General features: G+C 41.8%; 3 protein-coding genes and 1 long non-coding RNA gene across 4 annotated transcripts; 3 read left to right on the plus strand and 1 right to left on the minus strand.

Moving 5' to 3' along the window:
• Positions 1-311: 311 nt before the first annotated feature.
• LOC122817754 (uncharacterized) lies at positions 312-1,001 on the plus strand. Its single transcript, XR_006367322.2, has 2 exons — positions 312-693; positions 753-1,001. It is a non-coding gene; the product is annotated as an uncharacterized LOC122817754 (long non-coding RNA).
• A 1,713-nt stretch (positions 1,002-2,714) lies between these two features.
• LOC108031017 (putative gustatory receptor 93c) lies at positions 2,715-4,024 on the plus strand. The gene is made up of 2 exons (XM_017104217.2): positions 2,715-3,809; positions 3,866-4,024. The coding sequence occupies exons 1-2, from the start codon at positions 2,775-2,777 to the stop codon at positions 4,022-4,024; spliced, it is 1,194 nt and encodes a 397-aa protein (XP_016959706.1). The 5' UTR covers positions 2,715-2,774.
• A 194-nt stretch (positions 4,025-4,218) lies between these two features.
• LOC108031018 (putative gustatory receptor 93b) lies at positions 4,219-6,228 on the plus strand. The gene is given in 4 exon segments (XM_017104218.3): positions 4,219-4,222; positions 4,258-4,385; positions 4,388-4,915; positions 5,321-6,228. Coding segments are annotated over 4 exon segments (819 nt in total). The 3' UTR covers positions 5,480-6,228.
• Positions 6,229-14,752: 8,524 nt separating this feature from the next.
• Positions 14,753-22,071, minus strand: LOC108031019 (gustatory receptor for bitter taste 93a). The gene is made up of 4 exons (XM_017104219.2): positions 21,968-22,071; positions 16,665-16,875; positions 15,488-16,615; positions 14,753-15,430 (listed from the first exon to the last, which is right to left on the minus strand). The coding sequence occupies exons 1-4, from the start codon at positions 22,069-22,071 to the stop codon at positions 15,242-15,244; spliced, it is 1,632 nt and encodes a 543-aa protein (XP_016959708.2). The 3' UTR covers positions 14,753-15,241.
• Between the last annotated feature and the right edge of the window lie 4,999 nt (positions 22,072-27,070).

The following is a 27,070-nucleotide window of genomic DNA, read 5'->3' on the forward strand; positions in this document are numbered from 1 at the left end:
AGCAAAGAGTTAACCAACTTGGTCAACCTATATCTTAAGTTATATCAACGAGTGAAGTCCCTGGATAGCAGAAGACCCACCAGATTTGGAGGCCGAAGAGAACTATTTCTGATTGGAATATCTTTGGGCTGTCAGGCCCAAGAATTCGTCTTTCTATTGGGATAAATGGAGTGGGTAAATAATTTTGGTGGTATTACTTACGGTGTAATATCCTGGGTATTCTTTACATATGTCAGTTTGGCCACTAACATGATCATACGTATCTGCTTTATTTGGTACCTTAGCCTAGGTATTATCTATGCTGATCTGAAGAAAAACATCAGTTTCAAGGTGCAATTTAAAGTGAGGCCCTGTAAACTTCATCGAAATGCAAACATCACCCAACGATTGAAGAAAACAATCACCATTTTTAAGGAGATTTCCTATGTGATAACATCTTTGCAGGGTGTTTTTAATGCTTACCTATTTTGGAGCCTGGTCAAATCACTATTGTACATTGTCGTACTCTCCTACAATATGGTCAAAGAGTTGGATTTATTCGGCTTTTGGTTAAGTTCCGTAATCATAAAAATTTTACTCGATGTCTTCGCTCTATATGCGGCAATTGATGAAACAGTCAATCAGTTAGGATGCATTAGGCAGCTCACTCTTGAAATCCTCCTAACAGATGACCTCTAAAATATCAACCAAACTGTAAGTGAATATCTTATATGAATATGATTAAGTCTTGAAACATTTATCTTTTTTCCTAGATTGAGATGTTCGTCACCCATCTAATCCTAACCGAGTTAAGGGTCCGCCCTTTGGGACTTTTCGAAATCTCCAACAAACTATTCCTTGTGATTTTCTCGGGCGTAAATAGTTATCTGGTTTTTATTATTCAATCTGTTATGGAATTAAGACAAAACTAGTAACTAGTTATTGTGTAGAATATAAGGACCATTTGTCCATATTATATATACACTATCGTAAAATAACTACAATATGCTAATGCTTTACAACTTTATTGATACTTTACTGGTTTATAAATATAACTTTATCTATCATCACCTGTCGCACACATTAACCTCGCCTCTTGTCACTCAAAAAGCGAGATATTATCAAAGTTAAGTAGCCCTTAACGTAATTCATTAAGAAGGACTTTTCAGTTTCGACCGGGGCTTAACGCAAACAAGTCCTACGTCTGGAGATGTATGCTTCTAAATTGTCCTCTGGAATCCTACGCGGCATGTTTTTTTACGCCAGATGTCTGGGTCTAGTCGCCATCCGATTGAAGAAACCGGAGGATTATGATACTGGCCTGGAGGAAACTGGCTGTAATCTACGTACCTGGTGGAAGTGGTTTCCTGTCATCGTGCGTGTTCTACCTCTTTGCACTTTTGTTTATACATACGGCTCTTGGATTTTGGAAAGAAAAGTTAGAGTTGATATAATACTTAATGCAAGTCGCCTTCTGCTTTCCATGGTCTGCTATATGTCGATGAATTACGTGAGAATTTTCCATGAAACAGAAGTGGCTAAGTCGATCAACCGATATTTGTACATCTTTCTCGGGAAAAACTGGAGATTCGGAGGCGGACGCGAGTTATTCCTAATCATTCTTTCGGTGTGCTGCCAAGCTCAAGAGGTCGTCTTTTTGTTCGGAATAGTGCGATGGGTAATCAATGTAAAAATTTTGCTTGGGTGGGCCAGCTACACATATGTAGCCATTGTCAGCAATACAATAATGCGTATGAGTTTCGTTTGGTACCTAAGCTTGGGTGTTATCTATGCCAATTTCAATAAAATTCTAAGGTTCCAGTCAAGATCCCAAAGATATAGATCTTTACGCTTTCGGATAAATAGGATCCAGCGATTGAAGAAAACCTTGTCGCTCTTCAGGGAGCTTTCCTATATAGTTACCCATCTGCAGGACGTTTTCAATGTGCACCTGTTTTTGAACACACTCCAGGCGGTTCTGCAAATAGTGGTGATTTCTTATAAAATGGTAGTAGAATTGAACTTCTCTGAGCTCTGGGTATGGCTATTTTTTCTAAAAAGCATGGTCGATTTGCTCATTCTAACGTTAGCTATTCAAGAAGCAGTCAATCAGTTTAGATACATTCGGGAACATGTAGTGGATATGTTCTTTGTCAGCAGGTCAAAAGATTGGATCAGGTCGGTGAGTACATTTATTAATTGAGTTCTAATGGTGTTATTACTAATTTTCTTTGGCTTTAGGTTGAAATGTTTGCCGTCCACCTTAACCTGAACGAGTTGAGGGTTCGTCCCTTGGGCATTTTTGATGTGTCGAACCAACTATTTCTTTCAGTAGCATCTGGAATGGTGGGTTACCTAGTTTTTGTCGTACAGAGTGTAATGCAGATTCGCGGGGAATAGCTCGAATGCTGTAAATAAATATAAAAATAAAAACAATATTATTTATGGGAACCTAATATAAAAGCAGTGTTAAAATTGATGTAAATAAAATTGTAATAGATAACCTATTTTACTAGAAACTTTGGTTTCTACTTAAATATTACGTTAATATTCAGGAATTATATATATAAACAATGTTTCTAATTGGTTTTACAATTTTGCAGGACCTCTGTCTGTAAAGTTAGCCTTAGACTATCAGTACAATATTTAATCCTTTTAATATTATTGACTTAAGGCTAACGACAACATGTATGGTAGATGAACAAATAAACAAACAAAAAAGGCCTGCTAGAAAAATAGTACCAGGAGCCGGGGGAGCTAAGAATACTGGGACTTCAAAGGAACACTCTTCAGTCATGATTGAACGTCTTAGGAAGGTGAGCTTGCCAGTTGTTTCGTCGGCTATCCTGGTTTGCAGTTACCACTATGCCAGGCTCCTGGGAGTGGTTTGCTTTGACATCGGACAAAGGACCTCCGACAAGTCCTTGGTGGGTCGCAATCGGTACCGATTCAAGTGGTACTGCCTGAGCCTACGACTCGTTAGCGCCACTTCAGTGTGCTGTTTCTGTGCTCCTTACGTGGCTGAAATCGTGGATCCCTACGAGAGGATGCTACAGTGCCTCCGTCTTTCGGCCAGCCTCATATGCGGCATCTGCATCATAGCAGTTCAGATTGGCTACGAAAAGGAGCTGCTTCGGATGATCAACAGTTTCCTGCGGCTTTTTCAACGAGTTCGTCGCTTGTCCTCCTTGAAAAGGATTGGATTCGGCGGCAAGCGGGAGTTCTTTCTGCTCCTCATCAAATTCATCTGCTTGGTCTACGAACTGTACTGTGAGCTCTGCCAACTGGGGAGTCTACACACCTATCTATCCTGGGTTACCATGTTGTTCGAAATTATCCTGGAAGTTGGCTCTCTGATGATTATACATATTGGCTTCTTTGGATACCTTAGTATAGCCGCTCTGTACTCCGAGATTAATAGATTTGTGCGTGTTGAGTTACGACGGCAGCTAAGATCCCTGGAGCGTCCTGGCGGAGGTCCTGTAAGTAGACGACAACTTAGGATCGTAGAAAATCGCCTGGATGAGTGCATATCTGTTTATGATGAAATCGAACGAGTGGGCCGACTATTTCATCGCTTGTTGGAGATACCCGTTCTTATAATTCTGGTGGGAAAGATATTTGCCACCACGGTTTTGTCCTACGAGGTGATCATTCGAGCCGAGTTGTATCCCAGTAAGGCTGGTATGTGGGGACTGGTGGTGAAGAGTTTTGCGGATGTTATACTCCTCACCTTGGCGGTTCACGAGGCGGTCAGCAGTTCCCGAGTGGTTCGGCGTTTGAGCTTGGAGAACTGTCCCATCAGCGATTACAAGGAGTGGCATGTAAAGGTGAGTCTATCTAAACTCTTTATTAATATTTTAATACTCTATGTTTTTCTTTTCAGTGGGAAATGTTCCTGAGTCGCCTGAACTTCTTTGAATTTCGCGTTAGACCCTTGGGATTGTTTGAGGTCTCCAACGAAGTAATCCTGCTATTTCTGTCCAGCATGATAACTTATTTTACTTATGTGGTTCAGTACGGCATGCAAACCAATCTTTTGTGAATTGTAATCAGTACCTATTTAATAATTTTGATTACGACCTTTTTAACTGGTTTAACCTATGTATACCATTTATCAATAATAATATCAACGGGCTTGTTTCGCTGTCATTAGCTAAATTGAAAAACAAATCCAGATAGGGGTCAAAAAGAACGGGGAGTGACTGCTGCTCAACCAATCGGCAAACTAATTACTTAATGGGTAAGTAAAGTATATGGACGGCTTTACCTATTGAGGTCTGTTAGTAATGAAGGGAATACGGAGCTGCCTAAACGTTTCCAGGATCTCTGGATTGCTGCTACAAAGTTGCTTTCTCTATGGCACTGTTTTTGGAGTGATTACCTTTCGAATCGAAAGGTTTTTTTTCAAAGGTTTTCACCCTGGATCCTGCTGACTATATTGTGCGATTTTTACACCTCCATTGGCACTGGTATTATTATGCATCTGTGTTTTGTTGGCTACCTCAGCATAGGTGTCCTTTACAAGGACCTGAACAATTATGTGGACTGCCAGTTGAGGGCACAATTGAGTTCCCTGAGCGAAGACGACCTTGGATCGAATCCACAGCCTACCCGAGAAGCCATCTCCAATTTGGACAAGTGCTTAGCTCTTTATGAGGAAATTCATCAGGTGTCTCGGAGATTCCAGAAAATCTTCAACCTGCCACTTTACCTCACCTTGGCCCAGAGCCTCTTTGCCATGGCCATGGTTTCCTATCACGCCATTCTGCGCAGGAAGTACATCTTTAATTTGTGGGGTTTGGTCATCAAGTTACTCATCGATGTGGTGCTGCTTACTATGGCTGTGCATTCGGCTGTTAGTGGTTCTCGGCTGGTAAAGCGTCTGAGCCTTGAGAATTTCTATGTGACTGAGAGCAAGGATCATCACCAGAAGGTAATAATATGTTTCTTATTATTTTTACAAATGTTAGTAAAAAATAAGAAAGGTGCCATATTATACATAGGCAATATATAAATAACTCAGGGATTTTATTTTATTAAGAGAAAGAATTTCATACTATATTCAAAGATTAATTTGCCATGCTTCGAGGATTGGAAAAACGTTGGAATAAGTGAATTTTACCAGGAGAGGATTGGGTCGATGGGATAGCTTTCCAAGTAGTAGATTTCCAAGTCTTTTATTATTCACAGTAAATATTGCCTTCAAGAAATATATATAAAAATAATTATTACATTTGCTGATCTTCTTGATTTGAAAATATATTATTTATAGCTTCCAATTTAAATATTTTCATGCCATATCATACACATATCGTTGATTTATCTTTCCTTCCTCCAGCTAGAGCTTTTCCTAAGCCGCCTTCACCACCAGGAGCTGCAGGTGCGACCTCTGGGCCTCTTCGAGGTCTCCAACGAGCTGACCCTGTTCTTTCTCTCGGCGATGGTCACCTATCTGACCTTTCTGGTACAGTACGGCATGCAGTCGCAGCAAATGTGATTCCGCGTCACGCATTGGTTGCGGCACTGCACCCTCCCAAAACCCGCGACACGATACACCTGCTTGAGGCGGCCAGCCCACCTGTCCTGCGGTTGCACGCAAATAAAACAATGAATAAAGAACGGAATTTAACAGCGAAACCAAGCTGAAATCGGCAGTTGCAGGACCCAATTCCCAATTTCCGCCTAACCGTTTGTTCCGCTGCAACTTTTCCCATGAAACTTGGTCGCGGCATTAATTAAACATTCATGCTGACGTCAAGCAGAAAATTTATGCGGCTCTCCGGCGACGAGGGAACTCAGGGGGGAGTATCAGCGGACAGTTCACGCTAAGAGGCGCATAAAAACAAGGCCGAGGCCGTCGCTCTAATTAGCATAGGTTAGGGTACAAAGCCGGTCTTCGAAAAAAGCAGAGAAACCCATAAAGGTGCACTTGCCACTGCACTTGTTCTTTGGACAGCCAAGTTCACTAAAAAACCATACAAAGGCACAAAGGGCCGGCGAACGGCGGCGACAATAAAAAATCAAATTGCCCCGAGAGCAGGGACCCAAGATGAGCACTATTATCTCGGTAGTGGCACTGGGCCCGGAATAATGACACGATCGGTTCTGCTCCTGCTCCTGCAGAGATTTTGCCCTTTAACTGGAATTCTGGGCTGCCTATATGGTATATACCCTATACTTTACAAGGTTTGCTGGAACAGTAAAGATAATTCATCATCACAACGTAAAACATTCAATAAGATACATATGGTTTTGGACTTGTAAATGCTATTATAATGGTTTATATTTTAGAGATATATACATTGTATCTTAAAGATAATAACAGATTAATAAAGATATTTTAATATTAAAATTTAAAGAATGAATCATAAAGCCTAGATTGTATGTATAATATATAGATCATGTCTTAAAAATGATTTATGTGGATTGTATCTTTTGGATATGTATAAAGATGTACAATCTTTAAGAGGACCTAGAGAACTGTATCTTGTACTTTCCTCAAAAGTAATTTTGGTTTATGGGTGTCTCCCAGTCGAAAAACGAGTACCAAAATTATGACTCGACTTTGGTTTCCCTCCTCCATTATTTTTGTGCGTGTTGTGTAAACGGCAAGATAATCATAAAACATGGCATTGCTCAAATAATTGTACTTCATAAGAGACATAGCCGAGGGACAGAGAAAGGGGGCGGAGTTGGGGTCGGGGTGGTATGAGACCGAGCCAAGTTACAGTCAGTTTTCCCATGATTGTTCTGCTGCCGGGTAATTATGGGTCACTTTTTACGGAATCTCTCTCTCTCTCCCCCCTTTCATTCCGCAATTATCATACTTACCTGCAACTATGTGCCGGGCAAAGCTAAAGGCATAAAGCCGGAATCAAGAGAGACTACGAAAAAAGAAGAATTAATGATGCTTTCAACATTTCACTAGACAAAGAACCAGCCGGGGCCCTAACTTGGCAGCTCGACTGCCTGAGTGCAGGTAGCGGTGCTTGCTTTTGGCCAACAACCCAGGCCCATGCCACATACTAACTCTGGCCAAAAGTACAGCTACGAGAACGGATGAAACGAAGGAAATCCCATCATCATTACGATGGTTATGCCGATGAAAGCCTCGATTTCGATCAAGAGTCCAAGAATCAGAGCGGCTACCGGTAGCCGCTTGGAAATCAGCAGGGAACGAAGACCCATTAGCCCTAAGAGCTTTTGGGGGCCCCGGCGGAAGCTCACTGAGAATTGCTAAAATGCGACTGCTGGCCAGTTGATTGCTATAATTCCGCCCAAAGTGAGTGGCGAAAACAGACAACTCCCGCTAAAGCTAACAAAAACCCTTTTTACCGACCGTCAATGGGCGTAATTAGTTCTAATTTATTTATGGCTCAATTAGGCTAAGGGCTCCGCGTTGGCAGCCCGATGATATAAGCCTTTTTGCTTGATGATATAACTGCTTGAGGCAGCCGCAGGCCTTTTATCTAATCTGATCTACACGGGACTACATCTGGACTTGAGTGTTTCAACCGAAGAACAGTCATGGCAGGCGAAAAAAAAGGTTTAGAATTTTGGGTTCCACAATGTGAACCATTACGCGTTTGAGGAACAGTTATGCAATCATAAAATTGGATTTATTGCTGGGTTGCTTTCTGGTTAAAATGATTTAGGAGATTGTTGAATCTGGAGTAGGTAATTCATTTTATTTATAACAAAAAAATACTTTTTTAAACCCGAGTTAAAAAATGATCTTATCTTATCCATGCTTTATGGAATTTATCACCCCGATTTGCTGTTTATTTCCATAATTGCCCCGACTAGGCTGCTAGGAAGCCACTTACTGGGCTTCCACATCGATCAATTTAGGTCATATTCAATCAAGGTGCCGTCACGAAGTGCATCGGAATTTTCCATCTTCGGAATGCGCAGCTAAAATTGACTTTATTGCGTTTCAAACTGGAAAAGCACGTAGATCGCCACTGACCCCCCATCCATGCCCCTTTTCAGGCCCTAGTGGGTTGTCAATTTTATTCATGGGGCTAATTAAAAATGGCACATTACTGCAATTGCGGCCCAACCTTTTCTAGACGCGTTGCCATCTAAGTGCACACACACAACTTTTGCAGTTGCTTATTAAGGTGGGTCGTTATGAATAACATGGTGTATAATTTAGTAAGATACCATTTTTCTGAATGAGACTTGGGATACAGTTAGTTATGGTCAAAACATTTTAGTAGCTAATGGGATTTTAATAGTCTGATATAAATGTTGTCTTAATTAACTTTGATATTTCTCACTTTTGGTTTTTGAGTAGCCCATATCTTAAATGTTTTACTTTGATCTCTATAATACCTCTTTATATAACATTTTGGAGCACAAAACCTTGTCATGTAATTTTATTTTATTAGTTTTTAAAGGTTAGTTCCCCCCATTTGCCAGTAAAATATTATATTACCTAGAGCTGTGCATAAGTTCTCCCTTTATCGACCCACCCTATTATATACCTTGCTTATTTGTATGTGAATATTCGTATTTATATGCAGGAACCAAGCGAAGACAAAACGATTCGCAGGCGACTGTTAAAGTTCGAGGCCCCAAAGAAATTGGCACGAGCTGAGCACACGTCCCGGGCTGGGAGTTGGAGTTGGGAACGGGCATGGAGTCGGAGGAGATGGCATGGGGGCATGGCCCGCGATCTGGTCGGGTTGGGGTACAGTTTCTGGCTCAGCGTTTTACGAGCACACATATGGCGAATCCGAATCCGAATCCGCGGCCGAGAGCCGCCAGTTTGCGAATTGCGAAGGGGAACCCGTTCTGTGGGCTGTTTTGGGGGCGCGTAGGCGCTCGACACACGCCCAGTTGGAAGTTCTGAAGTTGGATGCTGGATGCTGCAAGAGCGCGTGTGCAGCGTGCCAACATCTGGAGACGGATCCAGTTTGCCGACACATCCACAAGCACATCCACACCCAGAGAAGCAGTCGCCAGGCAAAATCTATAGCCAAAGCTCAGCACAGTAGCCACGGGCCAGGTTGGATTGCGATCGGACCTGGGCGCAAGATAATCGATGTATACTAATTATTTGCTTTGGCTGCAACTGTTTGTCATGCTCCGCTCAGTGGCTGTACACCTGGGCATCAGTGCCGAGTGGCGATCCGCCGGTACAGCAAAAACAAAAAGCCCCATCTGAAAGGCCCCTCAACTTCGTCCCAACCGACCGACGGTAGCCAACACCCCAAAGAAAACAGCGAGCGCGGACCCAATGGACCCACACTGAGGGAAATATAATACCTATGGTTGAACCTGGTAGAAAGATAGTTTTTTCTTAAGAATCTTCATTGCAAAAATGAAACCATGTCAGTTTTGTTCACTTCATATTCATTCTTTTTTGAGCTCAACTCCCATTTAAATGACAATTAGCCTTGTTCTCGATTTTTAATCTTATAAAAATACACATGTCTTCGAAAGTGCCTAAGCACGATGCAAATAAATCGCTTGAAGGGGAATTGACAACAAGGTTGTATATGCTGCAAGCTTGCTAAACCGGTGAATGTTGTCCTATAATGTTTTATTCAAATCATTAAAAACGTGAATAAGTTTATGGGCCTGTCATGCTTATGTAAGGTGAGGTAAACTGATATAATTGGATGCCATTTTATAAGCAATCGATTTTCGTGTAATTTTTCTAGACTTTCAAAAGATTTATATAACATTTCTTATTAAAAGGGTACCTGATATGATGAAAATATTATCTAATCTTAATAATTATAAAATGAATTTGAACTAATTTTATCAAAAACATACTGTAGAAAATTTCTGGCAATTGCTTAGACTTCCTAGAAAATACAAACAAGTAGTTTATTCCTAAGAAACATTCCAGACTTTGTATAGAGATAAACAAATTTTTAATTTAAAAGGGATTAAATAGATGAATGATAAAAGAAATCTTAGCTGAATAGCCCAGAATTCGAATAAAGCACAATTAGATGCTTTGATGGTGACTTTTCTTGCAGTGCACGAACGCGGACAGACGCACAGATGTGAGTTCCCAGTGCCACTGCCCCTGTGCGAGTTGAGGCTGAGCAAATATATCGCCGTCAGCTAAAATAATGGTCATCGACAGCAGCCGCAGCAGCAACAGGAGTTGTTGGCTTGGGCAAGGTTGCGGATGATTTTGAGCTTTGGAATGGGAATGGTTCTGGGTTTCGGCATGGATATTGGTATAGGCATGGCCACAGGTGTGGGGCGACCAGGGGACAGACAACTCCGCACGGTAGTCAAGTTTAGACACCTTAAGTACACAGGAAAGCGTCATTTATGCGCTCGTTTTCAAAAACGACAAGCACTAGGCGTGGCCAAAGGGGGGGCCCCCGAAGGAAAAAGGAGCCACAAGAGGATGCCTGGGCACAGCGATTAATTACACGGCCGGCAGATCAGTTTAAAGCCCAGCCAAATTATAGATATCCGCAGCTGCAACAGATTGCTGCCGTTGCACTGCAACAAGGTCAAATCCGACTGGCTGGCCGAGTGACTAATGCTGCATGTTGCCCGTTGCACATTGCATGTTGCATGTTGCTCTGCCACAGATCGATTTCAATCAACACTCCCCCCGGCGGGCAGCAGCAGCAGCAGCTTTTGCCTTTCAAACACAAACAACAAAAAGTACAGTCCACAAAGATCAACAACAACAGCGACGGCGGCAGCAGCAGCAGCAGCAGCAGCAGCAACATCTCCCGCAGCAACAGCAACATCAGCACGGCAGCAACATCGGCGGGGCAGAGCGAGAGGGGGCGATGTACGTCAAGTTTTCGTTTGGCTTTGGCCAGCTTTTTGATTTGCCCGAGACGTGTGGCAAGCCCAGGTCTCAAAACTGGTTTGTGATTTCAGATTTGGGAGCTGCAAAAAAATATAAAAAAGTTCAACAACTGCCTGGCGAGCAGCGCTGCTGCAGATGTTGTTGATCTCGTGCTGTTGTTGCTGCTGCGGTGTTGTTGCTGCGGTGTTGTTGCTCTCGACTCAATGCAAAGACAAGTAGCCGAGAGACAACGACAAACGAGCGAACGTTGCGTAAATTACACGAAAGAATAAGAGAAACACGAAGCTTGAAAAATCACTAAACAACGACAACAAATGGGAAAGCACACTGAAAAAAATATCGCACCAGTTAAGCATCTCTGGCTAATTTTGTTCAGAATAATCTAAAAGTTTTCTTCCCGCCTTTGGAAGGTTGCCTTAATATACACATGTTCAAGATTTTGATTTAAAAAAGCGTTTACACTTCATAAAACCAGTTTTTCAAAATTGAAAACTTTTCCTTGTATCGAAATACTCAAAGACGAAAAGGTGCACTAAAATACGTGCAAGATTCACGTATTAAAAACATTAAAAATTTAAAAAAAAAGTTTTAAAAATTACCTCTATGTTTGTTCTTTCAAAATTTTAAGAATTTTTATTATTATTATTATTATTTTTATAGGGGCTTCTAATATTTTGAAGACTTTTCCTCTCTGCTAAGGCATAAAATGCCACTAAATAACAGCAGCAAACAATAAAAATAAAATACTGTAACAAGCGAAACCCACAAATCAATATTCTTTTACGATCGCCTGTAGTCGACCTCAATTATTAAATGGCCAAGTTTGCCGGCTTCTCGCTCACTCTTTGTCATTAGCCCCGTCTCTGTCTGCGAGTGGTTTTCCCTCTCTTTCCCCCGACTAGGCTCTTTCTAACACTCTTGTGTGGATTCCATTTGCCATAAAGTGCGTAAATTTTGTGGGAAAGTGGGTCAGACACACACCGAATTTCGAATTTCGGTTCATCGAACACACAAACAACCAGATGGCAGAGTGTGTGCGTGTCGGAATCGCCCCTCGATCACCACCCCCTCCCCCCCAACGCCTGCTTTTTGTTCAACCATCACAAATGACGCGGTCGAGTGTAGGGTATCACGGCTTTCGGGTACTCCCTGCCGCGGGGAGTTTGTTTGAACTGTGTCGCAACGTTTGCAACTGCGGTTAATGCAACCGATAGATAAGATAGCGAAACTCCCAAGTCCCAGCGGGTTCTTGACCTCATTCAATGTTCCCCGTTTTGTAATATTCAAATTGTAAGTGGTAATGATGATGTAGTAGCAGAGATAAGTACTCGAGTGTGGTCTGATAATGAAATAATGATTTCCGACCTTAGATTACAAGGAAAAGGAACAACCGATTCAGTATCTACGCACGAAGAAATATCTATCCAACTAGATTTCATTTAAAATAAAAGCTTACTAAGTTGTTTTTAAAGAATCTGTACTTTAGATTTGTTTTTTAAATAATAATATAGACTGTTTTATTAGCAAAAAGAGCTGTAGAGTACCTGCACAACAAGTATGATGTTATGCAATATAACAAGAGTTGACCTAATTCAGTAACTCTTCTCTCGAAACATAAAGAACTACAAATCTTGAACAAGATCCCTTAACCCTTACACATGTAATTTCCAACCCAAAACCCAGACCAGTTTTATGTTTACCCTCGGATCAGCGTAGGGCATCCACGAATTCGTGGAACTTTATTCTCGCCGGTTAAGCAACTTGTTGTTTGTTGGCTTTGTAGGTTTTTAGGCCAAAAACGGGTATTTGGCATTTGCTGTTTTTGGTGTGTGTACGCTCGGCCTCTCAGTAGCGTGGTACAGGGCCAGTCGGGGTCACTCCCCCGCAGGTCTGCCCCGATATCTCTATCTCCGAGATACGAACAACGCCGCCTACAGATGTTTTTCCTTCGCGATCGTATGCTTTGGGTATTGTATCTGTCGCCCACTTAATTTACTATGCATTCTGAACGCATGTAGTCCCGGGCGCAGCAACAACAGGCCCACAATCAGGGAATTTATCGTTCTGGCTGTGGCTGTGGGTTCAGGAAGAGTGGCCATGTCTAGACTCCACGGCTTGCTCCACAAACGAAGTTCAAACATCACTCGGGCACGCTTGTTTGCCGATCTGCCCATTTAACGCCTGGCCCCCTCCCGATTCCAGGTCTTATGACAAATGAAGTTTTTATTTTGTTTATGTCACGTTTACGGACACACGATCTCTTTCTATTGCCCCCCACTCGCGATCACGTTTCGAGTTGATTGCGATTGTGGTTTCTATTTTGGTTCTGGCGATCCGTAAGTGAAAGTATGTGGAACACGACGTAGCCGCTGCTCTCAGCATGTTTGGCTTCTGCGGCGGCTTCTGTGGATTCCACAAAGGTCAAAGTGTTTGCCGGCGTATTTGCTCAACAACCCACTTGATAAGACCCCCAGAGGCAACCCACTGTGCTTCATTCAATAGAACGCTGGGTGTTATGTCACTTTTGATACCTCTTATGATTGCAGTCCACTTGAAGTTACCGAAGCAAATTGCTTGTTGAAGGAAAGAATTCGGAACAGGGTAGGCCAACTTATTAAAGATCTATCATAGATGTTAAAGATCCTTTTAGGAAGAATATTTTTTTAAATAATATTTTTTTACCAAATTTTTTATTAATGTGAAAATTTCTGAGAAAAATCTGAAAATCAAAGTGATAAGAATGCTTAAAATTACCATCTATTAAAAATGTATAATAACATATCTTATATGAAATTTAAAATAAATAGATAATCTTTGATAATTTAATAGGTATTAGTTAGTTAAACTATGTTGTTTCCCATATTTTTGTATTTTATCAAACGATAGAAAATTCAAGTTAACATTTCTGGGAAAGATCTTTAAGTCTAAATAACAAGGCTCATATAACATGGAACGTTTTTGGTTAAAATACTAATCTAGGACAATTGAATAGGTATCTGTTAGTTCATACTAGCTCTCTGTGCAGAAGCAATGAGCGTTGACTGCGTCACTAGTTACATGTGTACAAATGCTCAAAGACAAAAGTGGGCGGAGGGGGCATTGGGTGGTACATGCAGCGCGACTCTTTGGCGGCGGCATCTTTCAACTGGCGGCGGCATCTCGACAATGCCGCAGCTCCGGCTCCCAGCTGGGTCTCCAAAGTGCTGGGCCAGATCCCCACTCCCAGAGCCTAACCACTCCCGACTCAATCGCAGTGCCTGTGCCGGTGCCGGTGGCGGAGCTTCCGAACTAATTACATTGCAAAATACCTGAAATGTTGCGAACGGCAGGAAATCAGCGAAACGGGAACGGTGCTCAGCTCCCGGGAATGGGTTCTGGGTTCCTGAGTGGCCGTGGTGGATCCGGTGATCAGATCGCAGCCCAGCCCGACGGGCCGGAAATATGCATGGCTTGGCCAGAGCTTTTGGCCAGCTCTGCGGCTCCAAATGGGCGCAAAAACAAGCGAAAAATTTGAATGTGCTCTCGTCAGTGTCAGGAATTGGAAGATCCCCACCTCCAATCTGGAATATACATATATCTCTGGCGAAAAAAAACAGCGTGTGCAGCGGAGCAGAGAGCTCGGAAATTAATTCAGTTGCAGGCCAAGGCGCGTATGTCTGCCGTTGTGTTTGCTTTGTTTCCATTTCGCCACCGTCGCACCCACGGGTCAGTTGGGATCGAATCCCGGGTTCAGATGCCTCCACTCTAACCCCTCCGCATGGGTATGTCTACTCTACATATATAATAGGCGTGACAAGCGCGTTACGCTCCGCTGACGCCCAAAATAATCAAAGACTCGGGTCGAGACGATGGCGATGACGATCAAGTGATGGAATGAACTGTGGGTGGGGACGGCAAGGGGCGTACTCTGATGGTTTCGCCTTAAAAAATCCAATTAAAAAATATTTAAGCTTTCAAAAATCCTGTCTTTTATTATTATTTGATACCATACCATTTTTCGGAATCATAAAAACTTTCTAAAGATCATATAAATACAAGGTATGTGCAAAACTAACATTTAATTTTTTCACAAACTTCTGAAATTCTTTGTAGTATAATATTTCTTTCAGTGTAGTGGGAGTAATGGGTGTGGGATTTGAGTAGCGGGCGTACAGGAGGTGGAGGAGCTATGATAATTACACCGTGTCAGACGTGAAATTTCAATTTTTTCGTTGCTCATTCCCATTTCTTTAATTTTTTGTTGGTCGCTTAACGAGCTCATCTCAGAGGCACTCCGAAAATTGTATCAGAATGTCTTGTGGTATGAGATATAATGAACGATAATGAACTCAGGGCGGTTCAGGTGAACTCCGAAGGCAGGGGTTAACTAAAAGGTGAGCAGAGATACATAGTTCCTAGGTGAGGGTGTTGGGAAAGTTAGGAATAATTAACATATTTACTATTTTTAACAACAAGACGAGATTAATCAAATTGATTTTTAATATCCTCGGATGCCTCAAAGCCACCTGTAATGCCAAACTGGAGAAGGATAAAAAGGTACGATATAATGGCAGATAGGATGAGCAGGATGAACTCATTGTTTAGATGAAAAAAGCCCAGTACTTTGATCTCCAGTCTTTGGGTTTGCAGCTGGCCGAGAAAAGTTTCAACCTAAAAAAGTAAAAAACTTAAAAATGTACAAGTCACAGGTGATTAGTTTTAAGATACACTCTTATCCCAGCGCTCGTCCATATCGCTGCAGACTATCTCCAGGGGCAATCTCTGTGGTTTCCGCGACTCGCTCACCGTATAATCTGCACACATTATGAGCAACACCAGGTTAGCCAACTTCACAGAGGCCATGACCAAGGAAACCAGGGCCACTTCATCATCGTTCAGATAGTGCAGAATGTACTCGTACAGCATTAGGCAAATATTAATAAAGTTGTAGTAGACATAGAAGAGGATCTGCCACTGCAACATCCGGCGAAAGGAGATGGTCACCTCGTAGAGTTCACTGTAGATGGCGGCGCATTCGTCCAACTCATCCGCAAAGTCGCACAGGAGGCGCATCCGCCGGTAGTGGGTCAAGCGACTTCCTTCCTCCGGCGACTCTATGGGCTCCATGCGCTTCAGCATGGCCATAATATTCGCAGCCATATGCTCGTACAGGATCCCAGAGACCAAAAATCCCAGAAAGCAGGCGTCCAACACGAAAAGCGTCCCCAGCCACATGTAGATACCGAACACTACAGCCACTATCCTGCCCGTATTTTCAAAGTGTTCGAGTTGCAGCAGAGGTATCAGTTCGTGGAAGCAACCGCATAGGGTGAAAAAGAGTTTTAGCAAAAAGAAAACCACAAATTTCGGTGGGAACAGCTGCTGCAAACGCGTAGTCCGGCATATCCTCTGGTAAAGGGATAAGTATCTATTTAGCACCTCCCGGAATTCGCTCTCTCCCTTGGCCTGGATGATAAAGGATATGACGGCCAGAATGGAAACCGAAATGGCCTGAACCGCGGCAAACAGATCCGCATAGCTCTCCAGTCGTTTGCCAACGGTAGATGCGGTTAGCAAGGGCAAGACTCCTGTGTAAATCAGAACCACCAGACAGCGCCACAGGATGCTGAGGATGCGATTGCTGCTGCCCTGCCTTGGGGACTTCAGCTGCAGCTTCTCCCTGTCCAGGTTCGAGGAGAGCAGCGACAGACCCCTAGCAAAACGATATAGCCACAAGAGCAGGAATCGCGACCAGCTCTCCACTCTTGGCCCGGCCATCGCCGAGGAGCAACTGAACCGAAGCCTGGCTAATGACATGTCCATGTCCTTGCGTCCGCGGGGATTGCGATAAGGTGCCTGTTGATTTTATTAATTGAATGTGTGGATATCGGCAATTGCCATTCACGCTCCGCTGAGTGCCTCGCTGACTGATTGGCCCCCAGAACAACAATCGACACTCGGAACCCAGGGCTCCGCAATCGATGATGATGGACAGGCCAGCCCCGGGACCCATAGACAGACCCAGACCCAGAGCCATGCCCAGATCCAGATCCACTTGGGCACTTCGACAGGCCCTGCCTATGCCCTTCAGGCACACTGGATCGCAACAGATGGTGCTCGAGAAATAAAACCATCATCGGCACAAAAAATGGGCGTAAATGGATATTTATGCCCGTGTCAATGAAGTTGTTTTGCCTTGACGGACAGCCGAATTTCTCTTAGGAATTTTGTAATGAGGTGAATGGACGAGTGCTGAGGAAAGTGCATTCCTAAGAAATATTCTACCTACCGCTTAAGCTTATAGAACAATCTGTCTTTGAAAATAATTTTTAGGAAAAAGGTAAACTATTAAAGGTTTCTGTGCTTTATTTTAACAGCTTAAAAAAATCGTAAGTACCTTTATAACAATATGGGTTATATTTAATTTCTTGAATGAAGAATTGCTCTTACCTTTTTGTTCTACTTATCAACCAGAAACCAGTAGACAATCAATCTCTTAAGTAGCTTGTTATTTAGAGCTATTAGTTACTTTAATTCTACCTATTATCTCGCTTCTCCTAACTCAAATGTTAACACCTAATTACCAAAATACAAGTTTTCAAGTCATTAACCTACATAAAGAAAGCAAAGATTCCAATAAGCAAGATTATAAGGCAAAGCTGATTTTGGATAATTTATATGGGTTCGTATCATAATAATGTAGTGTAAGTGCTGGCAAGGGAATTAAAAACATAATTATTTTTCAATCAACCTTATCAAGTCCACATAAATCTTGGGTAAATATAACGAAACCCTTGGTGAGTTTGCTTATGTAAGCCAGAACCTCCATTAAATATGTGATATTTTCTTATCAAGGGAGTCCAGTTTACCGATGGCCTGAAAACCTCGACCCGTTTTCCCCGTTCGCTTCCCTTTAGATCGCTTTAGTTTGCTTCAGTGTGCAATTCATTTGATTTTCCTTAACGCTTCAATGCGAATTTCATTTCAATTTCAATTCGCTGGCGGGCAATTAGTAAGGCGATGACTTCTCCGGCTGAATGTTCCCAGTTGCTGTGGAAATGGAAATCGGAGGAGGGGGACTTGGACCTGGAATAGGAGTAGGAGTACGAGCTGTGTACCCACTCCCACAAGCATTTTCCAGTTCCCCCACTCCCCCAGAGGGGATTGCAAGTTGCCAAACACGTTTGCCGGGCATTAGAATAGCTCCACTTGGAGTCAACGAACCCGCAGCTGTACGAGTTCTTTTCCAATATCCCCAGCTAGCGAGCCCAAGAAGGAAGTCGTGAGCCTCGAGAGCCCCTGGATCCGAGCTGCCAACTGGCAATAGAAAAACAACGGAGTCAACAGCCTTCGGCAAATCCAGTTGGGAGTTGCGAGTTGCAAGTGGCTGGTTGCCAGTTGCAGACAGCAACATCGGCGATCAGCAACCAGCAACAGGTCTAGTCCTGCCCCGATCAACGGCGACTGTGGCCACTTTAGCCTTAACAACCGATGAGGAGGAGCAGCAGCAGAAATGGGCGTGCAACAAGCCTGGGCCCCCAATAACTGGTTTTCCTAGATAGATATAGACAGATAACACCGGCTAGAAAGTCGCTGCCCGGCTCCAGGTCTCCAGCATCCAAGTTGCCACAGCCACATCAGCCATCAGCCATCAGCATCCTGCAACCAGTTTACGTACAGTTCGCGTCCGTGTTATTACAGTCCCAAGTACATGGAGTAATTGCATGGACCATGGAGCAGGCCTGACCCCAGCCTCAGTCTTTCGACTTCGGTCTCCAGTGCCCAGTCCCCAGTCCCCAGTCCTCAGTCCTCAGTTACCGTGATGACCGAGCTGGTGATGGGGATCGCCTTTGGGATGGGGCTGCACCGGAACAAATCGAGATTGATTCACTTGTTTTTAGACGAAAAGCTAAACTAATTATCGAAGGATTCCGATTAATACCAACTATGGTTGATAGAACTATTAAAGAATATAGTTTTTTGAAATGATATTTGTATTTTTAATGATATTGATATATAAGGTCTTTATATAAACGAGAAATCGACTAAAAACTAAAATAGAACTTTTAAATAATATAACTTTCGAAAATGATATATGTATGTATTTTAAATGATATAGGTTTGTAAGGTAAGGTGTGTATAAACGAGGAATCGATTACTAACAACTATAGTTGATAGAACTATTAAAAAATATAATTTTTTGAAATGATATAGGTGTGTAAGGTCTTTATATAAACGAGGAATCGATTAATAACAACAATAGAACTATTAAATAATATAATTCTCTGAAATGATATGTGTATTTCTAATGATATAGGTATGAAAGGTAAGGTATGTATAAACGAGGAATCGATTAGTAACATCTATAGTTGCTAGAACTGTTAAATAATATAATTTTTTGAAAAGATATATGTATTTTTAATGATATAGATTTGTAAGGTATATATAAAAGATGAATCTGCTTCTTTAAAAGAAATGGAACCATTGCAAATCCTTAGTTCAATAAGTTTAAATTGTAATTTTGTTATTTTAGATACTTAATTATTTTGGATACTTTTTTCTCAGTGTGCTTTTATAGAATGATGCTAGAGCTGCTGCATCTGCGCATCGGGCATTGAACCGCCTGAAAGACAATAGGAGCAGGTCCCTAACCAACTGCCAAGCCCCGATCTCGGACAGGGGCCCAATCTATAGCTTTGAATGCTTATGCTCTTATGCTCGACGCTGCTGCTGCTCTTGTGTTGTTTTGCTAAATTGGAAATAATTGCCCCGGGGCAGCGGCAGAAATGCACGTGTGCACTTGTCAGGGGCGATGTCAAGGCGTAGTTAAGGGGGGCTTTTTTTTTATTCCAAAATATATTTTTGATATTTCTATTCCAGTAATGATCGCATGGTAACATACTTTTATCAATGATTTGGGGGGTGCTAGGGGTGAACAACCAAATTAGTTTTATACAACTATTTTGAGAACTATGAAATATAATCTCAAAGAATGTTGACTCTCTATTCAAAACATATTATGTTTCGCGATAGAACAAGTATGTTTGATTTATATAATTTTCATGAAATGATCGCATGCTTTCGTATCTTCCTCAACGACTTAGGAGGTACCATTTTTCTTATACCAATTTATTATTATTGATAAAATTATGCTGAGAGCTACTGAAATGGTTTTTACATCTATCAGATATAATTTTCTATTTTTAATATATTTACTGTTTTATTTTTTACTGTATTAACGAATACTGTCTAGTTAATCTATCAAATTCTTTGGAATATAAAAACTTAATTATGTAAAGTGCAATTTAGGATCAAACACAATAAGTATGCTTCAAAATTTTAAGGGAGCTTTTGGAACCCCCTTTTTCGCCCCGCCCTTGTCAGTTGTTGTTTTGATGCTTTGCTTTTGCTGCTGCTGTTATCATTGTCATCGGTTGTTGTTGTTGATGTTGTCCGCTATGACATAAAGTAATCCGCGAGAGCAGAGAGCGGATCTGTGCGGAAGATCCGCGGGCGGAGCAAACAGGCGAGCGAATCTGCAAAGGCAAACACAACGCGCAGCAACAACAACAGCAACAAAAAGCAGGAGAGTCGCGAAAATAATAATAACAATAAGGCGAGTACGGCACAATAAAAAGTAAGTACAGGAAAGGTTCAACGACATTAGGAGATTAGAGAGCATTCACATGCGACTACGCAACGCCAGCAACAACAGCAACCACACGGCGGAGAGAGTGGATACCATATGCACATTTGAATATGTAAGTGACGGAGAGAGCGGGAGAGAGGAGCCCGAAAGAAAAGAAACAACAACGACAAACGCATAGAGCACGAAAACAACAAAAACGAACAGGCGAAACAAAAAAGTCATCGACATCACATGGATTTTATGTTGATGTTCGATGGGCGGCGACCGGGGGGTTAAGTGGGGGGCGGGGGCAGCCAGGACAGGGGTGGGGAACGGAGGGGCAGGGGCTGCGAGTCAGGGACAGGAACATCAGCAACAACAACAAGGGACACGAAAACAGAGACAGCGACAGGAAAATGTTTTTCATTGTCTATGCCCATTGGAGAAAAACTAAAAGCAGCCAGATGGAGCCAAATGTGTAGAGGCGATGCACTGAAAAATAATGGGTACCCAGTTCAGGAACTTAAAATATTAGCCCAGTTATGCTAAGATGTATATAACGAGCAAAGATGGGTTTGGGTATTATATCTAAATATATCTTTTTCATATCTAGAATATGATTTGTCAATATATTTTATACATATCGTATCATATCCCAATTTCGATCTTTGGATCTAAACAAATGCAAGATGTTGAATCAATTTAAATAATTTTATTATTCTTGAAAAAGTATAGTCATTAAATTCTAAGATCAGATATGATATGATTTAAACAGTTAAAATAAATTCCTATATATATATGATATGATAATATATTTCTTACGTATCATATCATGATATTTAAAAAAAAAAACTTACAGTTTACGATCTTAATATGTTATATCAATCTAATTAATTTTTATTTTTAAAGATCATGTGATATATGACAGACAATAAACTGAATCAATAAAAAATAATAATTTATACTTCTTTGTATACTTATTTTTGTATAAATTTATAACGAAAAGTGTAATAAAATTTAAAAACCTAAAACAAGTTGGTAAACTCATAAAAAATGTAATAGAATAGTGCTCAAGTTAAGATCTCTTAGAGATTGTAACCCCGATCATTTATCATCAATTAATATTTATCAAAATTTGAATTCATACCCTGGCTAATTGCAAGATTTGAAGGTTTGTTTGGTGTACTACTTAGGCTTTAGCCTGTGCTTGCTTTCGATATTGCATAAATGTTTGTTCAATTGGAGTGATGTAATGCCGTGGTGCGCCGTCCAGGGATCATTGAACTGGGCTGTATATGGTTCAATTGGGAGCAAAAAGAAAACTGGATCATAAATTTCAGTGCAGGAGTTGGAGTCATTACAGTTGCGGGAGACATGCCCCATGCGTTTGCATAAGCAGCAGCAACAAAGAGCCAGAAATAGGAAAGAGCAGGCAGTAGGGAGTGGGTGGATGAGGGGCCGGGGGGTGGGAAAGTGCATAAAGACAGCCCATGCAAATGCAGTGCCACCTCCCCCCTCATAACCACCACCCCTGGGACTTCTTCTTCCCGTTTTGGCGTGTGTTGCACAAAATGCCTCACTTGGATGCGTCGCTATTTTCAGCCACAAACAGATACAGCTCCACATAAAGATCCCGGCCGCGATCCCGATCCGGACTCAGTTCCAACCCCTGCATAGCTGGCATTGGGGCTAGAAGTCGCCGGCATTTGCTTACACTCAATTTGGATATTTAATTACGAGCGCGGATGGGAAATCTTCGGGCCATCAGTCGCCTGGTGGTCGTAAATAAAAGCTGGAAGTCGACTGGGGAAAACTCGTAAAGCCGACCTTGGGATACCTTTTCATAAGTGAGGGAACTCGATTCCACCTGAAAAGAAACAGCTCTATAAACTTGAAAGAGATAATATATCTGTATTGGTATTAAAAGTCTTGTTAAAGATTATATAAACTTTTTATATAATATATTATTATAATTTATAATATATAAGATAGGGTTATACTACATAAATCTATATCTATCTACTTTCATATCATAATCTTATAGTCTACATATATTATTAAGTATTTCAACGATTTCCAACATTTCCCCAAATTTCATAACCAATATACCCGCATCCAAAACCAGAAAAGGGTTAGATCCCAAGTGCAGGGAGGCTGTTCGATTTGATTGGGTTTTCAAAATCGATTCTCCAAAGGCAACGGAATTTATTTGTTTTGCCGCCTGTGTGAGAAAATAAGCATGGAGCATCCCGGTATCAGAAGAGTCTTGGCCACAAATCCGATGAATAGTGGTGATAAGGGGGTGGGTAAAGGGCTCGGAGTGGGGAACCTGATGCCTGGGACTTTCTTTCTTTCCAAACATCCAAGCGTTTGTCTCGCCTTTGTTTGTTATCACTTGAGGTTTGAGCAGTTTTACGAATTGATTAAGGCGGCATTTGTTTACGAGCAACAGGTAAACAGTCAGGGAAATGGCCAAGACAAAGGGAGAGTCGGCCGAGAAAGGGTGAAGAAGTGGTCCCGGCCGGGGAGGGGATGAAGTTTCGGGAAGCCGACAAACTTTCCGTTTAAGTGCTTTCACAGTTGAATTGCAAGCGTGTTCTGAACGGCAGTTGTTGTACCTGGTACTTGGGGATTCAATGGGTATATTGGATTTCAGTCGACTCTTAACCAAACATATGTTCTTGATGGTGCACACTGCACTTTACAGCACTTTCTTTATTTAAAAAAAAGGTATTAAGTGCCTTTTGTTGTACCAGGGATATAATGATCATTCTGGTTTAATGGAACTTAAGTTCTTTATTTTAATAAATGAGATGTTAGTACTACCATTGATCCAATGATCATTCTGATGACAAAGTTTTATGGATCTTAAGTTCTTTATAATAGCAGATGAGATATAAAACCCAAGTAATGGGTATTTCTTCATATAAAAAAGGTTCGTATTGGATTTTTGGGATAGTTTCTTTTTGTGCAATGTTCTGTACTTCATTTGACGACGAATCCACTCGTTCTCAGTTGGACTTGGGTCGTTTGGGCTCTGTGCGGATCCGTTCTGAGCTGATTAACCAAAGCATGACGGATAACTGAGGCGGCCAGAACACCTGACAATTTGTTAATGAGAGCAACATCAGCAGGGCCCGGCTCGCAGGCGGCAGGAAGCCAAGCGATAAAACCAAGCCAAACCGAACCGAAGTGAACCGAAAACACGAGAGTGATCCAAAAAACGGGCAGGAAAGCAAAGCAAGCGCAACGGATGACGGATGTCCTGCAGCGGAGTAATGGCCAAAACGAGTCGGAACAAAACGGAGCGGAGAACCTAACTGGCTGCAGTAAAAATGTAAATAATGCAAAACATTTTCTCACCGCGTTTCGCTGTGCCGCACTTTTCAGGCTTCCCCACAATTCGCTGTATCTTTTTCTACATGTTCTTTTTTTTGCGCCCCGACAAGCCCCTCGCCTTCCGCCGGAAGGGAACTTGTTTCATGGGAAATTAAATGCAAGTGCTATTGGCAGAAACAAAAAGAACAAATCATGTGAGAGATCAGCAGAGCTTTCTAATTGCGATGACAGTCAAAGCATGCAGCAGCTGCGAGATACCAGATACAAGATACACGATACACGATACCAGATACAGAATGGATAGATGGATGGTTGGACGGATAGCTGTCCAGGACGCAACATATGGACGCAGCAACCGAGATGACCTTTTTCCAATAATAAATGGATATGCACATATAGCCCTGTAGCGTCTGCTGGTGTGTGCACTTCCCCCCGCCCAGCCCATTTGTAGTGAAATTTAATCAAGCGTTTAATGCCAAGGTGGAACGTCCAGGGAACATAATACACAAGCCATAAGGAGTGAGCATCAGGGAGGGGAGGATGCACTCAGAAAAATGTCCTTTTCTTGTTTTGTTTTTAAAATAAAGCTGAACTATAACACATAAAAACCTTTTTGGACCCCTAATAATAAGCTGATTGGCGTAAATTTGCCGCGAAATTAAAGATTCTAGTAGCTCTTACCGGCCTTCGCGTTTTTTATTGACCATAAATTGGCTTATAAGGTCATTAAATATAAGTTGTCTTCTCTTCTTATGTTGTTAAAATCTTTATTTATATTCACGCTGTTCAAGTATATTAAAGATTACTTTACAGACAGTACCTATATTTGAATATTTTTCATCTTTTATTGCAATCTACCAACTATGAATGTAAATATTTGCTAAACAAATTACCAAGCTGACGTGTGTAATTTAGATACATCTACAATGCCCCTCTGTTATTAAAGCGTTAATAACTTGGTAAAATATGTATACAGTTATTTGATGATCTTTCACTGCATCTAATTTATTATTAGCCATTACAACTCACTTGCTTTATGGATAAGCGGTATTCAGTACTTTTCATATATTTATATCATTTTTAAGACCGTGTATAGTATTTTCGCCAGTGCATTGAGGGTGGATGAGGGGCTTGGCCCGAGCGAGGGCGTTTTTAGTGATGCTGAACCGGGTTCTACTGGGCTGGGTCGGTTGGTTTGGTCGGGTTTGCTGACTGCTTGATGTGCCTGTCATATGTCAGTCTGTCTCTTCTTCTCGGCCTCTCACCTACGACGCTGGTTAATGACATTTTGCAGTTAATTGCCGCCGCTGCCGCTGCTGCTGCTTCTGCCCCGGCCATATGGGCCATGGTCATGGTTTGGGCCAGGTTTCGGCTCGAATCCGAGATCGGGGGCCCGGAGTTTAGGCATGGTAAACGAATATGCGCCTGTGCGCTGCGAGATGCATTTCCAGGCAATGTAATTTGACTACATTAACCGAATATGCCATAACATGATCAGGCGAAAAGAGAAAGGCCAGGAGGGGCTGGGGAATCGCGCGGAAAGAGGGGGGTTCCGACCTCTAATGATGCTGTGTCAGAGCCTCATCCATCCATCAGACTGAGGGCCAAGTACAGTTGCTAAGGGCTTACTAACATGGAACCTTTCACTTAAAGGTTTCTTTTAGTATTTGATTTTATTATTTAAGGAATAGAAGGATAGATCAAACCAATTATCAGTTTATGACAATAAAATAATCTTAACATCAACTCACCTTTGTTTAACCATAAAAATCAGCTATCTTTTGATTACCCCGCAATACCAACTGTCAATATCGGACATTTTAACGTCATGAGGCTCCCCCTACTGTCTTTATCTTTCCAGATATATACCCTCTAGCTGGTAGTATCACTTTCAACCTGAGACAGGAGTCAACTCTGGGTGTAAGCACAGCGAAGACCATTATCAATAACTCTTAGTTCTATAAATACCCAACACTTTCGGAGAGGAATATTGATTTCCATAACCATAAGTAACCCGTCATATTTTACGAACTCAGCCCTAATATGATCCTCACTGTCCGCGCCCATTTAACATGCTCAAATCTGACATTTTGGATTGCCACACAATACCAACTGTCATTATCGGATCATTGGGATGGCAGGCTACTATTGTTGAGGCTCCCCCTGCCGCTCCTTATCTTTTTGGCGCGCACTTTTCCCCGGGGCAGGGCGGCAGTTAATATCCTAGGGACAACAACAAACAGGAATCAGATCCCAGTAGGCAGGTACATGCAGAAAGCGAGGGAAGTCCCTGGGCGAGGGACGCAGGCGTGGGACGTCGGTCCTCGGACGTAGGACGTAGCGTAACCGGCAATATATATTGGCAGCAAACCAGTTTTTATAATGTCAATTCGAATCCTACACGTTCATGTCCATCCACACGCATTAAGCGCGACAGTCGCAAGTCCAAATGATGACGATCCCCGGCGACAGAGATCGGGGATCGGCGACGGGAAAGAGACGGGGCCAGCGGGGCAGAAAGAGACGGGGCACAGAGTATGGTAGGGGTATGGTTCGGGGATGTGGCACAAGGAACACAAGGGGCTACGAGGCTCGTTGGCGTTGAATTTGATTTTGATTTCACCTGAGTGGCTGAGCCTTTTCCCCGCCCTTTTGTTGTCCCCCTCCTATTTTTATTTTTGTTTTTTACTCCTGCTCCGCTGGCCGTGTTCCCTTTGTGTGTTTTTATTGTCAACCAACGCAGCTAACAAATGCAAAGCAACGACCTACGACTTCTTAAGGTGAGTTGTGTATAGTTCCTCGTATTTGTCCTTTTCTGTTTTGGGTAAAGTGGTTGTTGGGGAAGTAGTCCAGGAGTCTAAGATAAATGTAGGTTTTATAATCCTAATTTATATACTAATGTTGTATACGAAGCTAAGGTAAAAATATTATAATATTCAAATTTTGCATATTTTCGAAGGTTTTGATCTCAATTCATTTGGTTGTAAGAGTTACTTCACGTTTATTGTATCTAGGATATGTTTAAAAAATTAATTTCCAAATGTTTTGATTACCTACCAGTCTGTCATATATTAACCTACAATCCTTACTTACTCATACAAAAGATACAATGCTTGACATACACTACTTTTTTGAATTAAAATAACATAACAACTTAATTGCGTAAATACATTTACTTATATAATGTATTTATTTTTAAAAGATACAATGCCTTTGTAGATAGTTTCAAATACAACTTTTTACACCTCCTTATCTTTATATCTTTTTTGTGGAACCTCAAAGGAACCTCTTCGAGTGACCACTGCTCCTACTTCTGATCATTAACACTTGTTTTTGCTGCTCAT

The sequence above is a fragment of the Drosophila biarmipes genome, chromosome 3R (genome assembly GCF_025231255.1).
Source record: "Drosophila biarmipes strain raj3 chromosome 3R, RU_DBia_V1.1, whole genome shotgun sequence".
Taxonomy (NCBI): domain Eukaryota; kingdom Metazoa; phylum Arthropoda; class Insecta; order Diptera; family Drosophilidae; genus Drosophila; species Drosophila biarmipes.